General features: G+C 49.3%; 13 protein-coding genes across 13 annotated transcripts; 5 read left to right on the top strand and 8 right to left on the bottom strand.

Moving 5' to 3' along the window:
- Positions 1 to 358: 358 nt before the first annotated feature.
- Positions 359 to 1,360, top strand: A1O5_04343 (uncharacterized protein; the record flags this gene model as incomplete). Its single annotated transcript, XM_007744950.1, has 1 exon — positions 359 to 1,360. One exon carries the CDS (start codon positions 359 to 361, stop codon positions 1,358 to 1,360), a length of 1,002 nt encoding a protein of 333 aa, XP_007743140.1.
- Positions 1,361 to 1,716: 356 nt separating this feature from the next.
- Positions 1,717 to 3,551, bottom strand: A1O5_04342 (uncharacterized protein; the record flags this gene model as incomplete). Its single annotated transcript, XM_007744949.1, has 5 exons — positions 1,717 to 1,920; positions 1,977 to 2,332; positions 2,383 to 3,194; positions 3,260 to 3,402; positions 3,486 to 3,551. The coding sequence occupies 5 exons, from the start codon at positions 3,549 to 3,551 to the stop codon at positions 1,717 to 1,719; spliced, it is 1,581 nt and encodes a 526-aa protein (XP_007743139.1).
- Positions 3,552 to 4,077: 526 nt separating this feature from the next.
- A1O5_04341 (uncharacterized protein) lies at positions 4,078 to 6,229 on the bottom strand (the record flags this gene model as incomplete). The annotated part of the gene is made up of 12 exons (XM_007744948.1): positions 4,078 to 4,222; positions 4,283 to 4,593; positions 4,648 to 4,748; positions 4,802 to 4,949; positions 4,996 to 5,026; positions 5,076 to 5,169; positions 5,219 to 5,426; positions 5,463 to 5,624; positions 5,693 to 5,777; positions 5,840 to 6,002; positions 6,055 to 6,141; positions 6,205 to 6,229. The coding sequence occupies 12 exons, from the start codon at positions 6,227 to 6,229 to the stop codon at positions 4,078 to 4,080; spliced, it is 1,560 nt and encodes a 519-aa protein (XP_007743138.1).
- Positions 6,230 to 6,934: 705 nt separating this feature from the next.
- On the top strand, positions 6,935 to 8,099 carry A1O5_04340 (uncharacterized protein; the record flags this gene model as incomplete). The annotated part of the gene is made up of 5 exons (XM_007744947.1): positions 6,935 to 6,992; positions 7,050 to 7,285; positions 7,392 to 7,472; positions 7,519 to 7,724; positions 7,778 to 8,099. 5 exons carry the CDS (start codon positions 6,935 to 6,937, stop codon positions 8,097 to 8,099), a joined length of 903 nt encoding a protein of 300 aa, XP_007743137.1.
- A 257-nt stretch (positions 8,100 to 8,356) lies between these two features.
- On the bottom strand, positions 8,357 to 9,269 carry A1O5_04339 (uncharacterized protein; the record flags this gene model as incomplete). Its single annotated transcript, XM_007744946.1, has 8 exons — positions 8,357 to 8,482; positions 8,544 to 8,551; positions 8,608 to 8,710; positions 8,781 to 8,796; positions 8,856 to 8,995; positions 9,054 to 9,088; positions 9,141 to 9,168; positions 9,228 to 9,269. 8 exons carry the CDS (start codon positions 9,267 to 9,269, stop codon positions 8,357 to 8,359), a joined length of 498 nt encoding a protein of 165 aa, XP_007743136.1.
- A 318-nt stretch (positions 9,270 to 9,587) lies between these two features.
- On the bottom strand, positions 9,588 to 10,637 carry A1O5_04338 (uncharacterized protein; the record flags this gene model as incomplete). The annotated part of the gene is made up of 1 exon (XM_007744945.1): positions 9,588 to 10,637. The coding sequence occupies one exon, from the start codon at positions 10,635 to 10,637 to the stop codon at positions 9,588 to 9,590; it is 1,050 nt and encodes a 349-aa protein (XP_007743135.1).
- A 581-nt stretch (positions 10,638 to 11,218) lies between these two features.
- On the bottom strand, positions 11,219 to 11,894 carry A1O5_04337 (uncharacterized protein; the record flags this gene model as incomplete). Its single annotated transcript, XM_007744944.1, has 3 exons — positions 11,219 to 11,701; positions 11,761 to 11,817; positions 11,874 to 11,894. The coding sequence occupies 3 exons, from the start codon at positions 11,892 to 11,894 to the stop codon at positions 11,219 to 11,221; spliced, it is 561 nt and encodes a 186-aa protein (XP_007743134.1).
- A 373-nt stretch (positions 11,895 to 12,267) lies between these two features.
- Positions 12,268 to 12,621, top strand: A1O5_04336 (uncharacterized protein; the record flags this gene model as incomplete). The annotated part of the gene is made up of 1 exon (XM_007744943.1): positions 12,268 to 12,621. The coding sequence occupies one exon, from the start codon at positions 12,268 to 12,270 to the stop codon at positions 12,619 to 12,621; it is 354 nt and encodes a 117-aa protein (XP_007743133.1).
- A 17-nt stretch (positions 12,622 to 12,638) lies between these two features.
- A1O5_04335 (uncharacterized protein) lies at positions 12,639 to 14,165 on the top strand (the record flags this gene model as incomplete). Its single annotated transcript, XM_007744942.1, has 1 exon — positions 12,639 to 14,165. One exon carries the CDS (start codon positions 12,639 to 12,641, stop codon positions 14,163 to 14,165), a length of 1,527 nt encoding a protein of 508 aa, XP_007743132.1.
- Positions 14,166 to 14,306: 141 nt separating this feature from the next.
- On the bottom strand, positions 14,307 to 16,804 carry A1O5_04334 (acetoacetate-CoA ligase; the record flags this gene model as incomplete). The annotated part of the gene is made up of 9 exons (XM_007744941.1): positions 14,307 to 14,742; positions 14,796 to 15,099; positions 15,164 to 15,313; positions 15,376 to 15,440; positions 15,493 to 15,617; positions 15,664 to 15,744; positions 15,796 to 15,831; positions 15,883 to 16,509; positions 16,577 to 16,804. 9 exons carry the CDS (start codon positions 16,802 to 16,804, stop codon positions 14,307 to 14,309), a joined length of 2,052 nt encoding a protein of 683 aa, XP_007743131.1.
- Positions 16,805 to 17,210: 406 nt separating this feature from the next.
- On the bottom strand, positions 17,211 to 17,789 carry A1O5_04333 (uncharacterized protein; the record flags this gene model as incomplete). The annotated part of the gene is made up of 2 exons (XM_007744940.1): positions 17,211 to 17,479; positions 17,537 to 17,789. The coding sequence occupies 2 exons, from the start codon at positions 17,787 to 17,789 to the stop codon at positions 17,211 to 17,213; spliced, it is 522 nt and encodes a 173-aa protein (XP_007743130.1).
- A 384-nt stretch (positions 17,790 to 18,173) lies between these two features.
- A1O5_04332 (uncharacterized protein) lies at positions 18,174 to 19,533 on the top strand (the record flags this gene model as incomplete). The annotated part of the gene is made up of 3 exons (XM_007744939.1): positions 18,174 to 18,435; positions 18,497 to 18,588; positions 18,640 to 19,533. 3 exons carry the CDS (start codon positions 18,174 to 18,176, stop codon positions 19,531 to 19,533), a joined length of 1,248 nt encoding a protein of 415 aa, XP_007743129.1.
- Positions 19,534 to 20,226: 693 nt separating this feature from the next.
- On the bottom strand, positions 20,227 to 20,880 carry A1O5_04331 (uncharacterized protein; the record flags this gene model as incomplete). The annotated part of the gene is made up of 1 exon (XM_007744938.1): positions 20,227 to 20,880. The coding sequence occupies one exon, from the start codon at positions 20,878 to 20,880 to the stop codon at positions 20,227 to 20,229; it is 654 nt and encodes a 217-aa protein (XP_007743128.1).
- Between the last annotated feature and the right edge of the window lie 8 nt (positions 20,881 to 20,888).

Here is a 20,888-nt window from a genome sequence, read left to right as displayed (position 1 = left end):
CAAAGACATAGTCAACCTTACAAGAGAACGAGTGACCGGGATCTCACGTGCCAACGGGCCATCCAGTGGAGCAGAAGGGGTCCATGTCTGCACGAACCCGGCGTTCCGAGTGCCGAGCTTCCTAGAGTCAAATGTTGGGGTATTTGAAAAACACTTGATACCGACTCCGATTGCTCCGGTGAATAGAATCCCGGTTTCCGCATACCGGAGAATACCCCAGACACCTGGTACCCACCCCACCAGCAAACGTACAGACATAATTTATGGGGTAATGCTGCTGCTCGTATTCACAATTGGTAGGCATCAGGGCAACCACAGATCCGAGTAATCGATATCTTTCGCCTCAGAGTAAGTGACAATGACAAGTTTCGGCGGCCACGATGCGCATGTCTACGGGGACGAAACCAATGTGAGACAGAAGCCTGGACCGCAGGACAACTGGCAAGAAAGCGTTGTCTTGGCTTGGTGGGATAATAACGTGTCAGTGGGTGGGTTCCAACGTATTGGACATGAGCCAAACAATCCAGAAGGCGCTGCCGTCGAACTCTGGAACAACATCACGGCGCCAAACGGCACTTTTCACAAAGTCGTCAACAACCCCCTCCGCAAAGAAGATTGCCCGGACAATGGAGGCCTAGGTGGAGGAGATGATACGTTGAGCTTCGAGTTCCAGGAGGGAAAGCACATATGGAACTTTGAAGAGCCAGAGCTGTCGGGTCAGCTTGTACACGTGGATGTTGGACCCAACATAGACTCGTTTCCCAAAAAGGAAGGCATCGGGTCAGACCTTGGAGCAGCACACTTTGACATACCCGGTCGAGTGACAGGCTGGCTGAAAGTCAAAGGCCAAGGATACAAAATTGATGGGCTTTCGATCCGCGACCACGGTTGGGGCCCGCGAAGTCTGCCCCCAATGCTATCGCATCGTTGGCTGGTGGGCACCTGTGGTCGACAGTTCAGTTTTATCGCCATCGCTTTCCACAGCATGGCGGCTGAGCATCACATCGGCCGATTCGGTTGGGTGATTCGCAACGGCGAAGTCACGTATGGCGAAAAGGTTGACATGGTGGCCTATGTCGAAGTGGATGGGGCAACCAACAGAGGTGGGCATCTCAAGTATACTTTGACAACAGGCGAGGTCGTGGATATCGAGTGCAAGGCTGTGCCGGCCAAAGCATTTGTGTGCTTCAAGGAGGGTGTTTGCTGCCTCGACCGCATTTGCACATTCACATCTGGCGAGCATAAAGGCTTCATGATGTTTGAAACTTCACACAACATTCAACATGGCACTCGCCGGCCGATCACCTGGCACAACTCTGTCATTGATGATGGATGGACGGATACAGGCGTCATAGATTGAGTAGAATGCAGGTTTTTCTGTGTCAAGTTTTCAAATTTGTCCTGTAAATCCTTTCGTCGAGCCGCCCTGCCTGTTGGTGAAAGCCACAATTACACGTTTAAATCAGGCACACATGAAGGGAATTCAAAAAGATGTTAGAAAGGTACAAGTATAGTGGCCTTGCAGAGACTCGTTCAGATTGAAGGATAGAATCTCCACACTTTAATTTGTCCCCTTCAGAATGTACCAAGCTTGCTCTATACAGCATCGCATGGATGTGTCTCGACAACCTGTCTTCAGTCTGAACGACTATGGTGCTTGAAGAGTAGCTATCCACAATTTACCTATACTCTAGAGCCAACGGGAACAAAAGCGAACTAGCTGTGATCTCGCCACTTCATCCGACGTTGGCTCGCTATGTGCAGCTCACTCATATCTTCGCGGTGCTCTGACGGAACTGAGGTCTTGTCGTTGAATTCAACGTTAGTAGTACTTACATCCTGCAAGTACGCAGTATTCAAGTCCACGGCTACTTTGTCTCCGAATTTCGCAGAGATCTCCTCCAGCGTCAAACCGGCGGTCTGAGTGAGTAAGGTCAGTGCTGAAACTCCAAGTCTGAGAGACTGGCATGACTTACTTCTGGGAAGTATAGCATAATGAAAGTCGTAGACACAAAGTTGATTGCGACAAAGATCAGATAGAATTTATAGCCAATGCTGTCAAACGCAGATGAGGCGGGGGTTGACAGTGCCAGTGCATTGAGGAAATAAGACGTCAACGCGATCGTTGTTCCGTGGCTGCGCAAATGGGTAGGCCAGATCTCACTGGAGTAGACGTAGCCAATACAATCAATCAGGCAGCCGTAGACCGCGATGAAAATAAAGATGAAAACAAGACAAGCCCTCAACCCAGCTGTGTTTCCTGAGTTGACATAGTACCTCTGAAGAGCGGCTTCGATAGATAAAAGGCAACAGGTGGCGTAGCCTCCAGCAGCTGCATACAGGTCAGATTGACATGACAAATTCGAATATTTTCACACTTACTCAGAAGCCGAACTCGGCCAACCTTGTCCATGATGAAACTGTTGACCCAGCCTCCCAGCATTGCGACCGTGAGGTAGACTGTCGAGAGGCCTAGTTGCAACGTAGTACCCATTCCCAGCGTGGAGAAGATAACGGCCAAAAAGTATGCAATAACGACGTTGCCGGTTGCCACTGTCTGAACGAAGATGATGATCGAACAGTAAGCGCGCTTGCGGAGATGTGGAGTGCGGAAGATGTATGCGTAGCCTTTTGGCAGAGGTTCCTCAAGTTCGATTTGTGCCTTTATCTGGACGAACTCGGCATGAGCCAGTTTGGCGTCAGGGTCGTGCTTGGATCTGTGTAGCTTTTGAAGGATTCCCCAGGCCTCATCACGTCTTCCTTGTTTGATCAGCCAGCGAGGTGATTCAGGAATGAACAGCACTGCGCCACAAAGGACGAACGCCCAGAATGTGAGAAACACATACTGAAGCCGCCATTGGTAGGGCTTGTCCAGGAAGCTGAGCCCAAGCCCGGCAAGGGACGAGACGATAAGGCCAATAATAACGCTGATAGGATGCGCACTAGCCAGAAAGCCTCGAGCATGTGGTGGTGCAACTTCACTCATGTAGACCGGCGTGTTGGTCATGAGAATGCCTGTGGAGATCGCACCAAGGACACGAGCAACAAGGAACATGGCAACATTGACACTACCAGCAGCCAAGGCGCTGCTGATAACAGTGGCAACAGCAGCAGCAATAGTGGTCATACGACGTCCATAACGGTTGGAAAGCGGAGCAGAAATAACTGCGCCAATGGCACCACCACCCTGGGTTCTGCACGTTGTTAGGACTCTCATCATAATGCCGACACGCACACGCAAATCATGGCAGAAACTTACGTTCCCAGCATGGCATCTGTGAGCCCAGCCGCATTTTTGCCACCCAAGAACTTTGCGATAAAGGTTGGTTGCGCAAAGGAACTGGAGAGCGCATTCCCGTAGTAACCGAAAACGAAACTGGCAACTCCTGCAACCCATACAACCTGCTCTGCGTTAGCCACAGTTCAAAAACCCCAGGATTGAATGGACTTGCTAGGAAGTTGAATCCTGTAATCTCGTGTCTCACATATGCTTCGTCTGCAGTGGGCAGAGGCTTGGGCCGAGGCTTGTCAATCTTGAACTTGATGGCCATGTTGTTGGGTGTTGCAGCTAGGGTTGGAGACAAGCAGAGTTGCGAGGTTGGCCGAGACAAATTCCGGAGGTCGAGAGGATGAGCTCAAGTTATACTCCCAATGGGCTAGAACGAGGTCCCATGCCTCAGCAATGTACCCGAGGATCCAGAGCTGACTGAATGGTACTTCCGGAGGCGGCGGGAAACTTATTAGACCAAATATCTGAATGTGCATAGGTCGGGAAAGACTTGTAGCACTAGATACAAGTTTCCAGGACGTGGGATCTGACCACTTGGGTGCGTCTGGGGCCCCGGCTTTTTGAGCCCCGTAATCCCGTAAAACTGGGGACCTATTACAATGCGCCCATTTGCCTTGGATCATCGGCTCCCGTGGTCTTGCTTTCGCTAACCTAAGCTCATTGGCCTCTTTCGACCTACGAGTGCCTGGCCTCCCTGTCTTCCAACCCACCCTACCGCCAAGATGTTCAATAGAAGCATTCTGTCGGTTGTGCTGGCGAAGATTTTCCGGCTGCCGCCTCGCCGCACTTCAATCTTCACGCTCTTTTTTGGAGAACGCGGAGACGAAAAACTCTTCGTTGAAATTTCCGTCCGCATCTAAAGTTGACTTGGCTTCCTCCCAGCACCTCCGAATCACCTCGACTCGTTGCTGGTCTCGGGGTGTGAAGTTGCATCTGTAGAGTATCAGCAACGCTCTCTGTGGGTTTGGCAGAGCAGCGTAGCCTGAGACTCACTCAAAAGACTCTGGCCGAACAATGAAACCAGGAGTGACCGCGTCCCGATTGATCGGCTTGAGTTGTCCATTCGCATCACGGACACGGGTCATGTTGAACCCCCATAGGGTCCGCGATAAAGCCAGGAAAAGTCCTCTTTCGGCCACATGAAAGCCGGGACACACCCGTCTGCCGCCGCCAAACGTGAAATGAGGACGTTTGGTGGAATCGGCACTGATCGCATTGCTTTCGATCAAAGTCGATTCGGGGTCGTGTCGTGTGGGATCGAAGTCTCGTGAGTTTTTGAAGGTGTTGTGATTGAGACTCCAGACCTGGAAAAGTCAGCTTGTTGAGACAATCAGCCACCGACGCATCGTGCTGCGTACATTCATCAATACAGTTGCTCCTTTGGGAATCAGCATCCCTTTATAGACATCGTCACGCAGAACTGAGTGAGGGACGGCGCCACTCAGGGTGCTGGGAGCCCCTGTTTTTCCATCAGTCGTGATCGTGGAATTTCATGCCAGACCTTTCACTCACATCTTAGAGTTTCCTCCACGATGCCGCGAATGTACGCCAGGTTCGGCCGGTCATCCCATGTGGGCATGCGCGAGCACCCGACCACTCGATCGAGTTCTCGCTGTGCCTCGGCTTGGACTTCTGGAAACAACAGCATGGCCTGAAATTGCTGTTAGACCTCCCGAACCTCAGATTGTCATAGTACATGCCTTGACGAAGCCAAGCATTGTGTTCCATTGAGTATCCCTTGGGACAGTGAGAAATTGGATCGCCAGTCTTCTAGCGCCTTACTCACGTTGCTGCTCCAAATCCGTGCCCTGCGTTGTGTGCAATTTGTCGTTCCTCAAGTCGGTCGTCGTCCTTGTCGGTCAACATGTCTCGAATAAAACCTGCCAGAGTCAGCAATCTGAAATAGCAAAAAGATGGCGGCAGCATTACTTGGATATTTCTTTCCTTGATCGATCTTGTCCTTCGCGTTTCTCAGAAGGCCGAAGAAAAGTCGGTCCTCAAGCTTTTGTATATCTCTCAGAACTCGCTTGTAGCCACTCATCCAATATGGCATGATCCGGTACCATGGGCGAAGGATGGGGTAGAAATCAACTGGCTGCAGATTCACTGCCACTGACGTGATGTCCATCCACTGAACCTCCTCAGCATTCGATCAGTCGACATCAATCGTCACACGCACCTCGATCAAGTCCTTCACATAGCCAGTGCCAGTGTTTGGAGTTCGCCAACCGTAAAGCAGTGTCGACGCAATGCTGGCAGAGTATCGCTGAAAATGGCCAACCCAATTTCCAGGATCGTCCAAAAGATCGTTTAGCAGCTGAATGCTGTCAAAAAGCTGCAAACATACCAGTCGTCAATCTCTAGGATCTTGCCATCCAGCAAAGTGGGAAAAGAGTGACCCACCTGGTATGGAAGATACGTGTTCGCTGTCTGCACATTCAGACGTACGTGGTACATTTTTCGCTGACGACGCCAGACTTCATCGTTGCTGACGGTTGAATCGTCAGGATCCGATAATCAGTTTGCAATTGGTTCAAGTGATAGACTTACTCGCGCAGAGCAATGTTCAGATTATTACCAAATTCTCGAATATACAGGTCTGGGCGAGCAGAGTAGATGTTGCTTCTCTTCTCGATTAGCTCCTTGACGACGGCAGGATCGTTGATCAAGATCATGTCCTGGCAGCCAAGTTTCAAAGACATGATAGGACCATCTTTCGGGTTATCAGCTTCGAGCCAGACCTCGGTTTCTGATGTTGCGCTTACATTCGAATGCCCATTTTTGAAATTCGAGGTGGAAATTCTTGAGCGGCATTTGAAGTAGATTCCCCAGCACTGGTATCGTTCGTGGTCCTACAGAAAGCGCTTTGTCAGCTCATTTTTAGCATAGGGTGCTGCTGAGACAGTAATCCTCACCAGGAGGATATCCCTTTGGGCGCATTGCTACCTGAGAGAGCCTATATAGCAGAAGCAATCCCAGCAGGCCGAGTGCACCCCAAAGAGGGCGTAACTGATCGATTGCCAACATGCTTGGTACCTGTAGTCGAGTGACCACTGCAGGAGCTTCTTGAATCTGACGATATCTTCTTTGATGTAGACAATCTGTGCAAAGCTGGACATATGACCGTGATGAACATATGAAACTGCTCAATCACAGTCCAGATGCTCCAGCATCCCGAGTATCATCAAACCAATCGGATCTTGCCTAATTTTCACCCGCATCATCTTGTATCCACACCAGGGTATGGTGGGGTCGGACAACCCGTACAGCATCCTTGTAAAGCTCGGACACTAGCATTCCAGAGACATAGGTTGAGATTTTGCCGGCGGTATATTCTGCTTGGACGGACATTGCCGGACAGATGGAAAGCATATCCTTTGAGAAAGAAGCCTATGTTGATCTGGGAGGCCAAAACGGGCATTGCCACGCCTTGGTCGAAAACATTCGTTAGCCCCGCAAGTCAAAGCACAGCCAACAACTCCCCCGACTTGACCGTTGGGCATTCTCCGGAGGCCCTAGATGGCACTCCGGGGTCATAATAGCTGCATATCGTCGAGAGACTCATCCTATTGTAACAAATTGATCATTCTCGATCGGTGGCACTGTTTGTGATAGATCATCGGCAAGCTAGCGACGAATTCAACCATGTTCGGCGATTTTCCAACCAAGAACAAGATTGTAGTTGTTACAGGAGGAGGGTCAGGTGGGTTTTCTGCATTGCAGTCTTCAAACAACTCTCTGACTTTCAGGTTTTGAACAGGCATTGGCCTCGCATACGTGCAACTGGCAGCGAAACGAGATGCCAAGGCAGTCATCATCGCCGATCTTCGGCTTACCGGTGAAGCAAAAGCTCTGACTGAAGCTTCAAGCAAAGTTATCTTTGAGAGATGCGATGTCACGAAATGGAAAGATCTCCAAAATCTGATCGACGTCAGCCTGGCCAGGTTCCGAGATGTGCCAGACATCTACGCTGCCTCAGCTGGAGTGTTTGAACCAGTGAGTCGTCTCTTGCTTCAGATGCTCAGATCCAAATCTAGCACTCTCCGGAGTCGATCTTCTACGAAACCAATATCTTCAGCTAACACAAATCGTGATGCTCTAGCCTTACTCCAACTTCTGGGATGATCCTGAAGGGTTGGATGCCGATAGATATAAGCATATTGACATCAATGTCAACCACCCAGTAAGATTTTCAGTCCGTCATGCTTGTCCGATCTGACCTGGCGCAGATCAAACTCACTCGTCTTGCTATCCGCGCTCTTTTGGGGAGAGACAAGAAAGGAGTCGTGTTAGTAGTTGCATCAATTGCAGGCTATAGTAAACAGTACGCTGGCCCTATCTACGGCGCTTCCAAGCATGCTGTGGTCGGGTTTGTCCGCAGTCTTGGAGATGCCGAGAGCTTGCAAGGCACAAAAGTTGTGGCAGTCTGTCCAGGGTATGTTGGCTCGTGACACTCGTCAGAGAACCGCGTCGTCTAATAGTCTACAGAATCGTTAAAACGCCAATCTGGACTACTGGAACGCCTGGCTCAGGAGAGAGATTCCAAATAAAGGACGAAATCAGTATTACTGCAGAGACTGTAGCAGAGGCCATGCAGGAAGTCATCGAGTCAGGTAAATACCCTGGTGGGACCATTTTTGAGGTCTCAAAGCTGGGAACGAGGACGATCCCAGAATGGAACATCGATCCACCGGGGATGGTCGACGGCAAGATGGCTCGGGGAACCGAGGCACCAGCGGATGCTATTCAGCAAGCACTGGCACCTATCCTGTCGGTGACAGAGAAGGAACGAGGTGCACTGAAGCGTTAGAGATGTAGCTGTTATTGTTGTTGCGACTGAAACCGCAGACGCTCAGAGCTACATACTTTGTTAAATAAGCGTCCGCAGAGATACGTATAACAGAAGATATGAAGCACGGGGTTGTCTCTTGACCATAATTCTCAAACGAGACTCGAAATATCATGGTCATGTCTTTGTCTTCGTGCTACCCAGGTATATGTATCGAGGAGATCCAAGTCAAATCCAATGCACAATTGAAAGCATTTTGCATCAAACGCATTTGTCTCCTACTGGCCTTTCACAATCTTGCTGATCTTCATCTCGATAACCTGAGGTTTTCCTTCTTCCATAATAAATCTACTTGTACCAACGAAGCGGGCGTTCTCCAAGCCTTTCAAGGGCGATGCACCAGTCTAGTATGAGGTTCAGCAACGAGATTCAGATCGAGCAGAGATATCTTGCCTCAAAAGTCACATGTGTAACTGGAATTTATTGTGTCAGTATCTCTCTAGAGAGATGAAATCCACAAAACACTCACAGACTAGCCCAAAATCAACAGTCTTTGCATCCGGGCTGCCCATCAAGATCTTCCCGAATTCCTCGTTGATCTCGATGATGCCGTTATACATATATGAAATGGTCTTTCGCAATGAGGAGCAGAGATTAGCAAAACCTGCCAGCAAGATAAGACAAGACACAGACACCACACACCGCGCCGTCGGCATTTCTAAGCCATTCTTGTCAGCCAACATGCTACCTTCAGAAGATCTGCAAGACAGCGCTTACTTCATTGCCGCTTTCACATCAATCGTGGCGTACGATTGATCAGGGCTGACCCAAAAATGATCCGTACCAAACACGAATTCGGCATCGACGGCGGGAGAGAACCCAGGTTCGCTCTTGAGAGAACCACCCTCGTTGATCAACTGCAGCACCCTCTGAGTTAGTTGCTTGCATCTTTGTTGACGCGTGAGGTGTGCTTACCGCGATAAATTGTTGACCACCCCTGTTAACGTTACCTTGTAGATGTTAATGTCAAAACATGGCTTTCAGAACCTGGTAAGATTTTACCAATGACCACAGGAGGCTTGAACGTAAGCTGGTATACTTCATTAGCAAGTGCTAGGACAGGATTTGCGATTGCAGGAGGTCACTGACCCTCGCCGTCAAGGCTGGTTGGAGTGATGCAAAGCCAGACATTGTTTCAACGCTCAGCAGTGTTGTTACGCACTTCAATACAACAGCACCAAGCTTAGAATTGTTGGCTACAGAACAAATGAAGTGCGTCTCTACAGTTTTACAATATCAGTCGATGACCAAGGATGAACGGACTCGACCAATCGGAACATACTCGAGGGGACGCTGCCGGGGGATTCTGGATTTGGGGGGGATTCTACTCCCGAACCATGCGAGCCAGGTTCAGGTCTTTGTTAGATCTTGTTCGGTCACCGTTTTAAATCTGCATGACGTGCTTTGCAAGGAATGTTCATTGACTGTATTTCACAAGTTCTAATCTATCTAACCCACGAAGTTTCCATCGGGCGAGATCTTGCCTCTCATAAAATGCTGATTTTTCGCGTACCATGCTTCTTGATACGTGCAATACGTCACTCGACCACTAGCTTTGTCCGTCCATTTGTAGACCAGGTCAATGAAGACACCATTGGGCCAGGAAGGCAGGTGTGCTGCGGCAATTGCCTCCCCGTGAAACTCGTATTTCTGTCCGTGATCATCTTCAGCTTCTATGATCTGCTCGGAGGCGGAATAAGTCTTGGGATCCCATCGTAGGATCGTGCGCTTGACTTTCGGAATCTGGCGGATCTCGCCATTCTTGTAGAGCCAGGAGAAGAAATGTATAGGTTTCTCCGGGTCAACTCTAAACTGATCTTTCCACACCTGCGTGCTGTCATAGCCACACTGGTTGAAGACAAGATCCTCCCCGAAACAGATCGGTGACCAGGCCACAGGGGGATATTCGACTTCTTCCTCCGTCCGGACCTGTCTCCAGGATCGATCGCGCACGGAGAAGCAGTCAACCTTAAGATCCTTTCCATTGAGCGTCAGACTGCCTGTACATTTCATATACTGCTCCGAGCCACCAGGCTTCTGCTTTGGGTTGGTATTTACTTCTTCTCCAGGCATGACATGACCTCGGGGAAGCAGAGGTGTAATTGCGACCTGTGTGACGTCGAACTTGGTTTTGCCGTCTTTACTTTCGTATTCAATTCGAGCTTTCCGACCAGGCTCAAGAAATGTGACCTTCAGGCCATTGGCAGTCTTGATGACGTTTCCTTCTTCCACCTTGGGAAATGGCATGGTGTAGAAAAAGTTGCAGTGGTCAATGTCGATGTTCTTTACATTATCGACACCCCGGAATATGCAGACGCCGCCAGAGGTGATGTTGAATACTGGCATAGCACGAATGTAGATGAAACATCCGAGTTTCTCCTCAGGTATATTGAATCCAAAATAATGTGTGTGAATGGTGTGTCCTGCCCATTCCTCGCCATCTCCTGGCCGATCGAACCAAAGGTCACTCTCGAGTGGCTGAGTCGCTGGGGCTGTCATCTTGTGAATGCACCTTGAGACTCTAGATGTGTGAAAGGCTGTGCTTGTGCTTGTGTGAAGCTCGATCAAAAATGACCTCAATGCTATCGCCCAATTGCAGAACTCGCGAATAAATACGGCTCGACATTGCACCCGCTGTTGACCGCGTGCTCAGTATGCTTGAATTGATTGCACAGCTTAGAGGTGCAGGCGAGACTGCGGAGAATAAGAGCTTTCCGAAGCGGCAGGCTTGACGTTTGCCCGGATTCCGCACGTTGCTATTCCGGCCGTGTCTGCCGAACGAATGGAGACGGCGCAATGAGGACCTTTTCTGGGAGCTCTAAGGGATCAATCATAGTGAAAAGTCATTGACGTACCATAACCCGTAAGTGGTGGTGTCTTGCACCGAAAATGACTTAATCTGGGTGGAATGCTGGTGTTTTCGCTATGAGACCCAGCACTTAGAGAACCTAAAAGGCATTACTATAACCTGATTCGCTTGAACAAATTTATTTGACGTCGATCAATGTATGATGCCCATTTTCTATGGATAGATGCTTCCAGCCGTATTGGATTGATAAGTTGGTCCCGTCTGCTAATGTTCATTTGCTCTTGTTGAATTCCACATTGTCAGACAAGCTCTGGCCACTAGTTGTGTCTGCCTGTTTGTTTGCCATGTTGACCGGGAACGAAAAGTGTTCATGGATGTACTTCCAGTGGCCATCAATCTTCCGCAGAACGCTGGTCGCTCTAAAAGTAAAGTCAAAAGGGGTCTTGTCCGACGAGGTGCCCTTGAAATGCTGGATGTAGGTGATGTAGCCAAAGTCTGGCGTTACTGCAAAAATCTCCACGTCTTTGAATGCAACATTTGCATCGGCCAGGTAAGGAGTGATATGGTCGTAGTGCTTTTCAAAGCCAGGGCGATGCAGTTGACCCATCAGATCAAAGTCGGTGCTGTCAGTAAGGTCGTAATACTTCTTTCCAGCGTCGGGATCGTTCACGCAGACAACATTGACAAAGTCCAGGAAGTCCCGCAAATGGTCTAGTAATTCCTGTTCCACATGCTTCAAGGTAGGATCATGATGCTATCGCAGATTTAGAAATAGTCCAGCAATGTCCCATGGGCGAAGGATTGATAGCTTACTTTGCTCACTGGAGAGCACAATGCAGCGTGGACATCGTCAATATTGACAAGCTGTGACTACAGTACTCATGTCAGCCCGCTGTCGGAGGACGTAGAAGGATCGGAATTAGCACCTCTTGCAACCAGGCCGACATGATAGAACTTTGCTTCTTTCTCTGGACTATGCTTTAAAGTGACTTTTGTTGCGTGGCGTGATCAGGTGTTTGGACTGGTACAAAGGAATTCTCTGTCCAAGCCAGACCGAGGCTCAGGTCAGTCAACAAATTAAATTTATTATAGGTGTTCTGATCCTACCAGGCTGCGTTATAGGGTGCAAATCGCTCCGGTATTTCGCACAATCACACATTCGGAGGCAAAGAGTTCAGGCTCCGAGCAGCCGTTCTGACTCGAAGGTGTGAACCACCTCCAATAACCACTTGGCCCTTACAGGTTGAGCACCGCAGAAGCATATAGCAACCAAGTCAGTGTACAAAGCGGCAAATTCATTCGAACGTGAGAGCATCCAAAATGCAGGAAGAAGATTTGCCCACTGGCACTGTCTTGATTGCCGGGGGAGGGCCCGTTGGCCTTCTCGTGGCCCAAGTCCTGGCCCACTATCAAGTCAAATCGGTATTGTTGGAGCGGAACCAGTCTACGACCAAATGGCCAAAGATGGATCTCACGAATTCAAGGTCAATGGAGATATTTCGCAGACTTGGACTTGCCGATGCCTTGAGAGAACAGGGCGTGGCTTCTCATATTCCACAACCTGTCTTGTTCTCCACCGGTCTTCCCGCGGATAGGATAATCACAAAATGGGAACATCCAAGCGCGAGTCTTTCTAGTCATAGAGCTAGCAAGATTGAGATAATGGCTGACTGAGTTTGCAGGTTGATCAAATGCGAGCTCAAATCCGGGAAAAGAATGACGGAACTCAGCCACTCGAGGCATGGCAGCGAGTCTCACAGGTCATCTTTGAGAGGTGGTTGAAGGAAATCTGTGAGAAAAACCCTTTGATAGACCTTCGTTATGGCTGGAAAGTCGAATCTGTGCAGGAATTAGGGGACAGAGTGAAAGTCTCAGCACAAAAAGTGGAGAGCAGAGAGCCCGCTTCCATCATGGTGGACTACGTTGCTGGCTGCGATGGAGCCTCAAGCAATGTCAGACAATCACTCGAGCTTCCAATCGACGGTGGTCCGGTCTCTTCGTGTGTGCTCTTGGTGCATTTCAAATCTCGAGATCTCACTCGACTGCACAAGCAAGGCCAGTTCTGGCACATATTCTTCTTGCAAGGAGCTGGGCTTTTCTCGGGAGCAGTAATTGCTCAGGACGAAGTTGACACCTGGACTACGCATATGTTCCTTCCACTGGACGCCGACGAAACTCAGCTGGACTCACACGAAGCCATTTACAGAACCCTTGGCGGTTCGCACCAACCCTATGAAATCAAAATCGACGAGATTCTTGTTCGCTCGGTGTGGAGACCAAACATTGCGGTTGCTCGCCAGTGGGCCGGGGCCAGCAAGCGAGTGTTCATCGCTGGTGATGCTGCACATCAACTCATACCTACCGGTGGCTATGGAATGAACACCGGTGTGGGCGATGCATACGACCTGGCTTGGAAACTTTCTGCCGTCATCAATGGCTATGCGGGAAAGGGTCTCCTGGATTCATACGAGACGGAACGGCGTCCAGTGGCAATGAGAAACTCTGAGCATTCAGGTGTCCACATGACCGCCCATATCACGGCTTGCTCGCTGCTTGCAGGAAATGACTTAGCTGAGGCGAACTCCGACACTGAAACAGGGAAAGAGATACGTTCCAAAGTACATGAACACTACCAAAACCATATTGGAGAGAACACGGATCTGGGCATCGAGATGGGTTACAGATATCAATCATCGGTCATCATTCCAGAGTCTGATGGTGCTTCCGAGCCGCCTTGGACTCCGTCTGCATATGTGCCCACGACATGGCCAGGGTCAAGGCCGCCTCATCTCTTTTTGGAAAATGGTAAAGCCATTTTCGATGAGCTGCACCCTTCAGCATGGACCTTAGTAACGTTTAACGATCAGCCCTGCGGTGAAGAGTATATCATTCAAGCTGCACAAAATTCGAAAGTGCCAATGAAACATCTGAACTTGTCAGGAGAAAGCAAAGCAAAAGAGCTGTGGGAGAGAGACTTGGTGTTGATCCGACCAGATGAACATGTTGCCTGGAGAGGACAATCTGTCAGTTCATTGGATGCAGCGAAAAATATTTTGGCAACTGTGACAGGAAATCATGCACCAAAGGAGGATTCTAAACCATCATCTGCACCCGTCGATGTAGTTAAGGGACCTAGCAAGGCATTCACTGCGACCACAGGGTTGGCGACGCAAACCAACACTTTTCACTTCGAGAAAATCAGTGAGTTTCAGAGGTAGAACAGCCACACAGGACCCCGAGAGATTTCAAGTATATAGCCTATCTTCGCTCCAGAGATATGAGATATTGAAATTTTACCAGTTGAGACAGCGCGCTTATGAGACAACTCTATGCGATCCCCCTAACACCCTTCGGGTCCCCTACAACTTCGCAGAAGGTGACTCGCTCCCTCTTGCAGCTTGTTCGACCTCCAGAAATTGCTCAAAGAACTTGAGAGACTGTGGATTGGCCACGGTACTTGATGGAGTAATCGAGGTGCCACAGACGATCTGCTTTACAGCAATTTCAACCTTCTTGCCGTTGATTGTATAAGGGATCTCGGGGACCTGGAAGATGTATTTCGGTACGTGGCGCGGAGATCGAGCCGTTCGGATCGCGGATTGTATCTCTTTTTTCATCGCGGTGGTCAAAGGTTTGTTCTGCTGCATCTTGACGAACAAGATGACCGACTCGTCCGCATCTCTTGCTCTTCTCTGGCCCACGCAGATGGTATCTTCGGCATAAGGCAACTTATCGACGACTTCGTAAATTTCCGCCGATCCAAATCGAACACCAGACGGATTCAACACACCATCGCTAGAGCCGTTAGTTATTGGCCTTGACTTCTCTAAGTTTTGTCGAGCACTTACGATCGTCCAAGCATCAAGAATCCTCCAGTATCCGTACTCATCTGGACGAAATCACCCTGATTCCAGACCTTTCTCCCAAAGCGCTCGAAATAAGAGCTCTCATATCGTTTTGCTCCGGTACTGCCCCAGAACATGACAGGTTGGCTGGGGAAAGGCATCGTACAGACGAGCTCTCCCGGCTTTCCAGATGATTTGATTGAATGGAGTTCGGCTTTTGTCACATCTGCAATATCGACCGCCATTCCGAGACTCTCGCATTGGATCTCGCCTGAGTACACTGGAAGTGTTGGAGTTCCACTCACGACTGACATGACATTAGTTTAGGCTTCAGTGAGACGCAGTTGAGAACAAAAGAGCTCCAAACTTACGAGAACAGGCCAAATCTGTTCCGCCACTAGTAGAAGCAAGATGAATATGCGCAGGAAACCCTTCGTCATAGAACCAATTGCAGACATCAGCTGCCAGCGTACTTCCCGTCGAAGTGATAGTACGCAAGCTGGAAAGATCGCAATGATTCTCTAGATGGTTGGAAGAGTCAGATATTGAGCAGATCTCGAGACATCGATAGGCCCTAACTTACTCGGCTTCAGGTTCTCGGCTTTCAAGTCAGAGAGGAAACGCGCGGAAGTACCAAGTAACTTTACTCTGTAGGCTTAGGTGAGCTTGGATAATCGTAATACTGGGTCATTAAACTTACTTGAGCTTCTCAACCAAGCGAAACAGCACCAATTTGTCGGGCAATAATGGTGACCCATCGTACACCACGACACGGCCCTTATATGCCAGACCGCATAAGACCATGGCCCACATAATCCAGCCGGTCTGCAAGATCTCAGTCAACGGACACAAAAACCTCTTGCTTTCTTACCGTGGTATACTGTAGGAGCGTGTCGCCTGGACGGACATCGAAACAAAAGGTGGAGTCTTTTCTCACCTGAAGTAGCAGTCCCTGGACTTAGTTAGTAGGTGGAGCCTTCGAATTTGAAGGGGCATCTGAGACCATAGCACTGTGCACAATACATTTGGGTTGTCCTGTCTAGAAGTATTCAGCTTCTATTTTCTCTAGGTTTCATGCGGTTGAACTTACCGTTCCTGACGAATAGACGATGAAGCCAGGATGGTGGAAAGGAAGTTGTTCAAAGGATAACTTTCTACCCACGCGACGCTGCAGAAACTCGGGATATCCAATGAGGCCAGAGCCCTGCAATATCTTGACAGGCTGATCGGGGTGTTCAATCACAACATATGTGATGAACTCCGGAGTCGTCTGCATACGTGAAGCACACGCCGAATGCTTTTCCATGAGTTTTCTGATCTTCCCATTATAAAGTACCGCACTTTCCGCGAAGACAAGTTTCGGGCGGATCTGCAATAATCGATCGAGGATGCCCTGATCTCCCATGTCCGGTGACGAGGTCGACCACAAAGCTCCGAGAGAAAGTGTTGCGAGACATAAGATCATGGTTTCTGGTCGATTTGAGATCACAGCAGCAACCCTATCGCCGACGCCGATGCCAAATGCCGCCATGGCGTCCGCTGTTTGCTCCACTCTGCGATATAACTCACCCCAAGTGACATGGATCAAATTGATGCCGCCCTCATTGCACGCATGGATTGCAATATCCTTGGGATTGTTGCCCAGAAGCAGATTTGCCGCGAAGTTTGATTTGATGCCAGGGAAGAATTGGGGAGGCGAGTACATTGGTAAATGGCCCTGCAAAGATCCACATCGATTAGGAATACAAGTCCACGGTTCACTGGCTTGCTCTAGCTGATCTCACCAGATATGATGACCGTGGAATCACATCTGCCTTGATATCGAGAAACAAGAACAGATCAACCCAGAAGTCCCCAGCTGACTCTTTGCTCACGGAGTAGGCATGAAGCTCGCCATAGTCGCGAATGGACAGATTGTGCCTCTTGTTGATGAATCGCCGAAATCGATCTGTCTCAGTAGAGTTGAGGTTTTGTGGTTGCCAAAGCAAGCGGCGCTGCGGCGAGATCGCCATTGATCACAAAAGCAATTAGAGAGGATGAGGACTGTACGACAGCTTCGTACGTTTTTCCAGAACGTCTTTTGAGCGAAGAAGAATAAGACTCTAACTTGTTTCTGCACGCCACAATTTGGAATTCAACTCTTTAGAACGCTGGCGGCAATCCTCGGACTCAGGTAGTTTGGAGTTCGGCTGGATTTGCAGCTTCTCCTAGCTAGTAGTGAAACTTGCATAATCAAGGAAGTACTCTCGCGCCGAATGCGCCGAGGATCTTTCGAATTTACAGATAAATATGGTCCGTCGGAGACGATGGAGCATTCTATTTTCCGCTTCACTTGCTTATACTCTGTCCGCAGGCTAGTCTATTCTAATGTGTTAACTACGGTTCCAAGGCTGCCTTCATTGGTGCTGTCTCCTGGAATTATATGTTAGCAGGATGGTTACGAAAAATTCTTGGACTTTGTACGGCCCAAAGTTGATAGAGCGACAGTCGTGGGCTCTGCCCTGGGTTGGCGATCTTGACACGGCCCGTAAATTCTCCGGCCACCTCTTTGCCATTGCGCAGGTTCATAGTAACATGCCCGATGAAGAGAAGGTCGTCCGCTTTTGAATCGCTTACATAGACCTTGTTAATCAAGTGTCTTCGAGCTTTCACAGCGGCCCAAGCACTGTCTCTTGATTCCCTGATTTCTGTTATCGTCATCAATTTTGGTTTCCTGTTAGCGAAGGCCTATTAGTAGCACTTACGTTCTGATCCCACGAAGAAATGACCCCCAAACCCCGATCTTGCATCGCTTGAAAATATTTCATCGGCTAGAATATCGCCAACGGCTGAACTATCGTTGTCCAGCAGATTGAAGAACTTATCGATCAGGCTTTTGACGATATCTAAATCCTCAATCGATGGCCATTCCGTAGACTCGGTGTTGTAGCCCGTCTTTGCTTTATTCGTACCTTGTGAGTGCCACGATGACCGAAACATAAACACTGTCGCAATCATAATAGAGTCAATTGCCCTCTCCCTGCATCGTGGCCTGTTTTGGCTAATTTGATTCTCGGTGTTAGTTGGAGGCGTTGTCCATTCCGAGTAACCGCAGACCGGGCGAGGATCCGGGGAATCTTTGGATTCCGGTTCCGAACCACATATGGGGAAGAGAATGGAATAGGGTAAACGCATTCAATCTACAGCAGCACACGTACGCCTCGTCGCACGAGGCTAACTTTTCAGCGTCTAGACGGTAGGTCAGCACTGGCTTGATGTGCTTGGTCGAGACCTCGAGCGTGTATACTGCTTCGGTCACGTGGATTAACTCGTGCTTCTGCTTCCAGAAACATCGACTAAATGCCCGTCAGTCATTAGATTACAGCAACCTACATCATGACAATGAATGGAAATGAATCTGCAAGCGGCCAGGACCATGATAGCACCTGGGATTTTGTCATTGACAACAATCCAAGTCCCGAGAGTTGTGCGTGGCGCAATAGTGATAGCTTCGAGAATTTCTTCACCGAACCCCCAGTTGAAACTTCACCTTCAAACCCGGATCAACATTTCAGGGCAGAAACCGCGAGCAGTTCCCTATTACTGGCGTATCGTACAGACAATGTCAAAATAAGGGAGCTTGAGGATACACTGCTAAGATCAGGTAAGAAACTGTGTTACCCCTTTGCAGCTATCAGGATTTCCCAGAAACTGACGATTGCAAGTCGCTCTTCCGAATATCGACGCATCGGCCGCATTTTTTGAGGACCAGAAAGAGCGATTCCAAGCCAGCGAAGATAAATCGCAGCAGATATCCGTGAGTACTTATCGGTAATTCTCTGAGCTCGTATGTACGATAATTGTCTAGATGCAAACAGGATGGACTGAATTCGACTCTTCGCTCCAAGCTGAGCTTCTTCAGCTATATTTCCGCACGGTCCATATTCTCTGTCCAGTGGTGAACGAATTCGAATTCTATCACAGAAACTATACTCTTGCGAAAGGCAGGCAACGGACACCGCTTCAGGAGCTTCTCCTGCACGCGATGCTTTTTGCCTCATTCGCCCATGTCAACCAGCTCCAGCTCTCAAAAAGCCCATACAAGTCAGTCATAGAAGGGCAGAAAGCCTTGTTCAACCACGTCAGTCGGTCGTATACAACCGAAAGTGAGCGCCAACCAGGAAATATAGTTCTGATCCAAACCGCCCTCATACTCAGCCACTGGAGTCCTTACGACACGTCCAAAGACGTCAATAATTTTTGGGCCGATCAAGCAATCCAACATGCGGCTAGCGGCAAAAATTTCAACACTGGACGCCCACATGACCGTGTGGTGTGGTGGTGCTGCTTGACAAGAAATCGCATGCTAGCTCTAGCTCTAAGACGTCCTCACAAACTGAAACAGCACGAACCATGCGATTTACCTGTGATCACCGACTTTGGAAGTAGCGTACCTGGTCCAGAGTTTCGCCTGCTCCGAGAGTCGAAGATGTACGCTGGAGAAATCTTCATTGCTCTTTGCAAATTATCCTTGATAATGAACAAAATCGTCCTTCTCAGGCACAGTGTGTCACGCTGGGATGATTGGCGAACGATGGGCGCCCAATCTTCTGGCTTACGACTTGACGACCTGATTGCCATAGATCGGGAGCTTCAAGACTGGCATTCTGCATTCGAACATGCGACTTCACAATTCGATGGTTCGAAGCTCCCGAGACGTCTGAGAGTCTCGGTGCACGTCCTGAGCATTATCTCACAGTAAGTTTCATGTGCTTTCGCCAGGTGGGCGTCAACCTAACGATGATGTGTATCAGGTCTACTCGAGTCTTCCTCTACGAGCACTATCTTGCCCACACTTCCAGTGATGATTCCCTAGGATGGTTGTTGAGAAATGTGTCGATTTCAAAGACCGAAGAGGCCTCGATCGAGGTTGCCGACGAAGTCTCGAGACTAGAAAAGATCTCAGAGCTGGAAGACCTGCCGCTCACACTGTATTGTTCTCTTCTCAGTCGCCTTTCTACCTCCAGCTAACTCTCAAACAGGCCAGCTTGGATCTTACAACCGGCTTGTGTTCTCCTAGCAAGGGGATTTGTACGATCACACGGACATCCTGACGAGGATTGGGGTCCAGCGCCCAAGTTGATCAGTCTGCTTCGTCAAATGAGCTGCCGCTTTCAAGGCGTCCAGCACTCGTCGGCACTGGTTGATGGAGTCACTCATGCGTTTGAAGAAATAGTTCAGCAACATGGAAGCTGCAAGTATGTCGTCCGAAAGCCGTTCCATCGTATATTAAGCTGACCAACTACACAGACCTGACACGCTCAAACAAGACTTACTACAGCATAGTACTGGGGTATTGAGCGCAGGTTTGGCACTTGGTGTAAGTATAGAGCATCGTACATGAGCAGAAGGAACATGCCATGTCGGGCACCAGTGGACAGACTAGACATCTGGTTCAAGCATACATCCCGCAATTCGAAGCTCCTGTAACCAAATAATAAAAAAAAATCCCCCCACATCCGTAACCCATAAGCTTCTCAGCAACAAGTCGCGGTCCAACCTCGACGCGCTTCAATTTTGCTTCATCTTCTCCTGCTGCCAGTCTTCGGATATGATCTTCGGGGTCAAAGTCTGTCCCAATGGGATTCTGTGCAAAGGCCGCGGACTGCATGAAAACGGTGGCCTCGTCGTTGGTCTCGAAGTTGTCTACCTGCGTTTCAATATGGTTGCCATCGGGATCTTGATAATAAATGGACGTCGTTGGGCCGTGATTGACACTCCAGAGGGGTTCAATCCCGTGCTGTTTGCGCTCAGTGTAGGCTTGCAACAGGTCTCGAAGCGTGTCGAAACTGAATGCGATATGCGCAAGTCCGCAGCTGCGGGGATCCTTGGGACCGGTGCCTGGGATGGCCGCAATGGCTATCCGATGATGTTCATCGTCATACGTGAGGAAAGACATTATTTCGTTCTCATGTGAAGCCTCTGCTCCTAAGAAAGCCTTGTAATAATCGACCATCTTCTGGAACTGGTTCGTTATAAGGACGACATGTGCCAATTTCGAGTGTGATTTCACTTTGCCAAACTTACCGGCGCCGTTGATGGATCCCATTTCGACGG

Source organism: Cladophialophora psammophila, assembly GCF_000585535.1.
Source record: "Cladophialophora psammophila CBS 110553 chromosome Unknown aczJe-supercont1.6, whole genome shotgun sequence".
NCBI classification, from domain to species: domain Eukaryota; kingdom Fungi; phylum Ascomycota; class Eurotiomycetes; order Chaetothyriales; family Herpotrichiellaceae; genus Cladophialophora; species Cladophialophora psammophila.
Note: the sequence above shows the minus strand (reverse complement) of the source record. Positions and strands in the feature narration are given on the sequence as shown.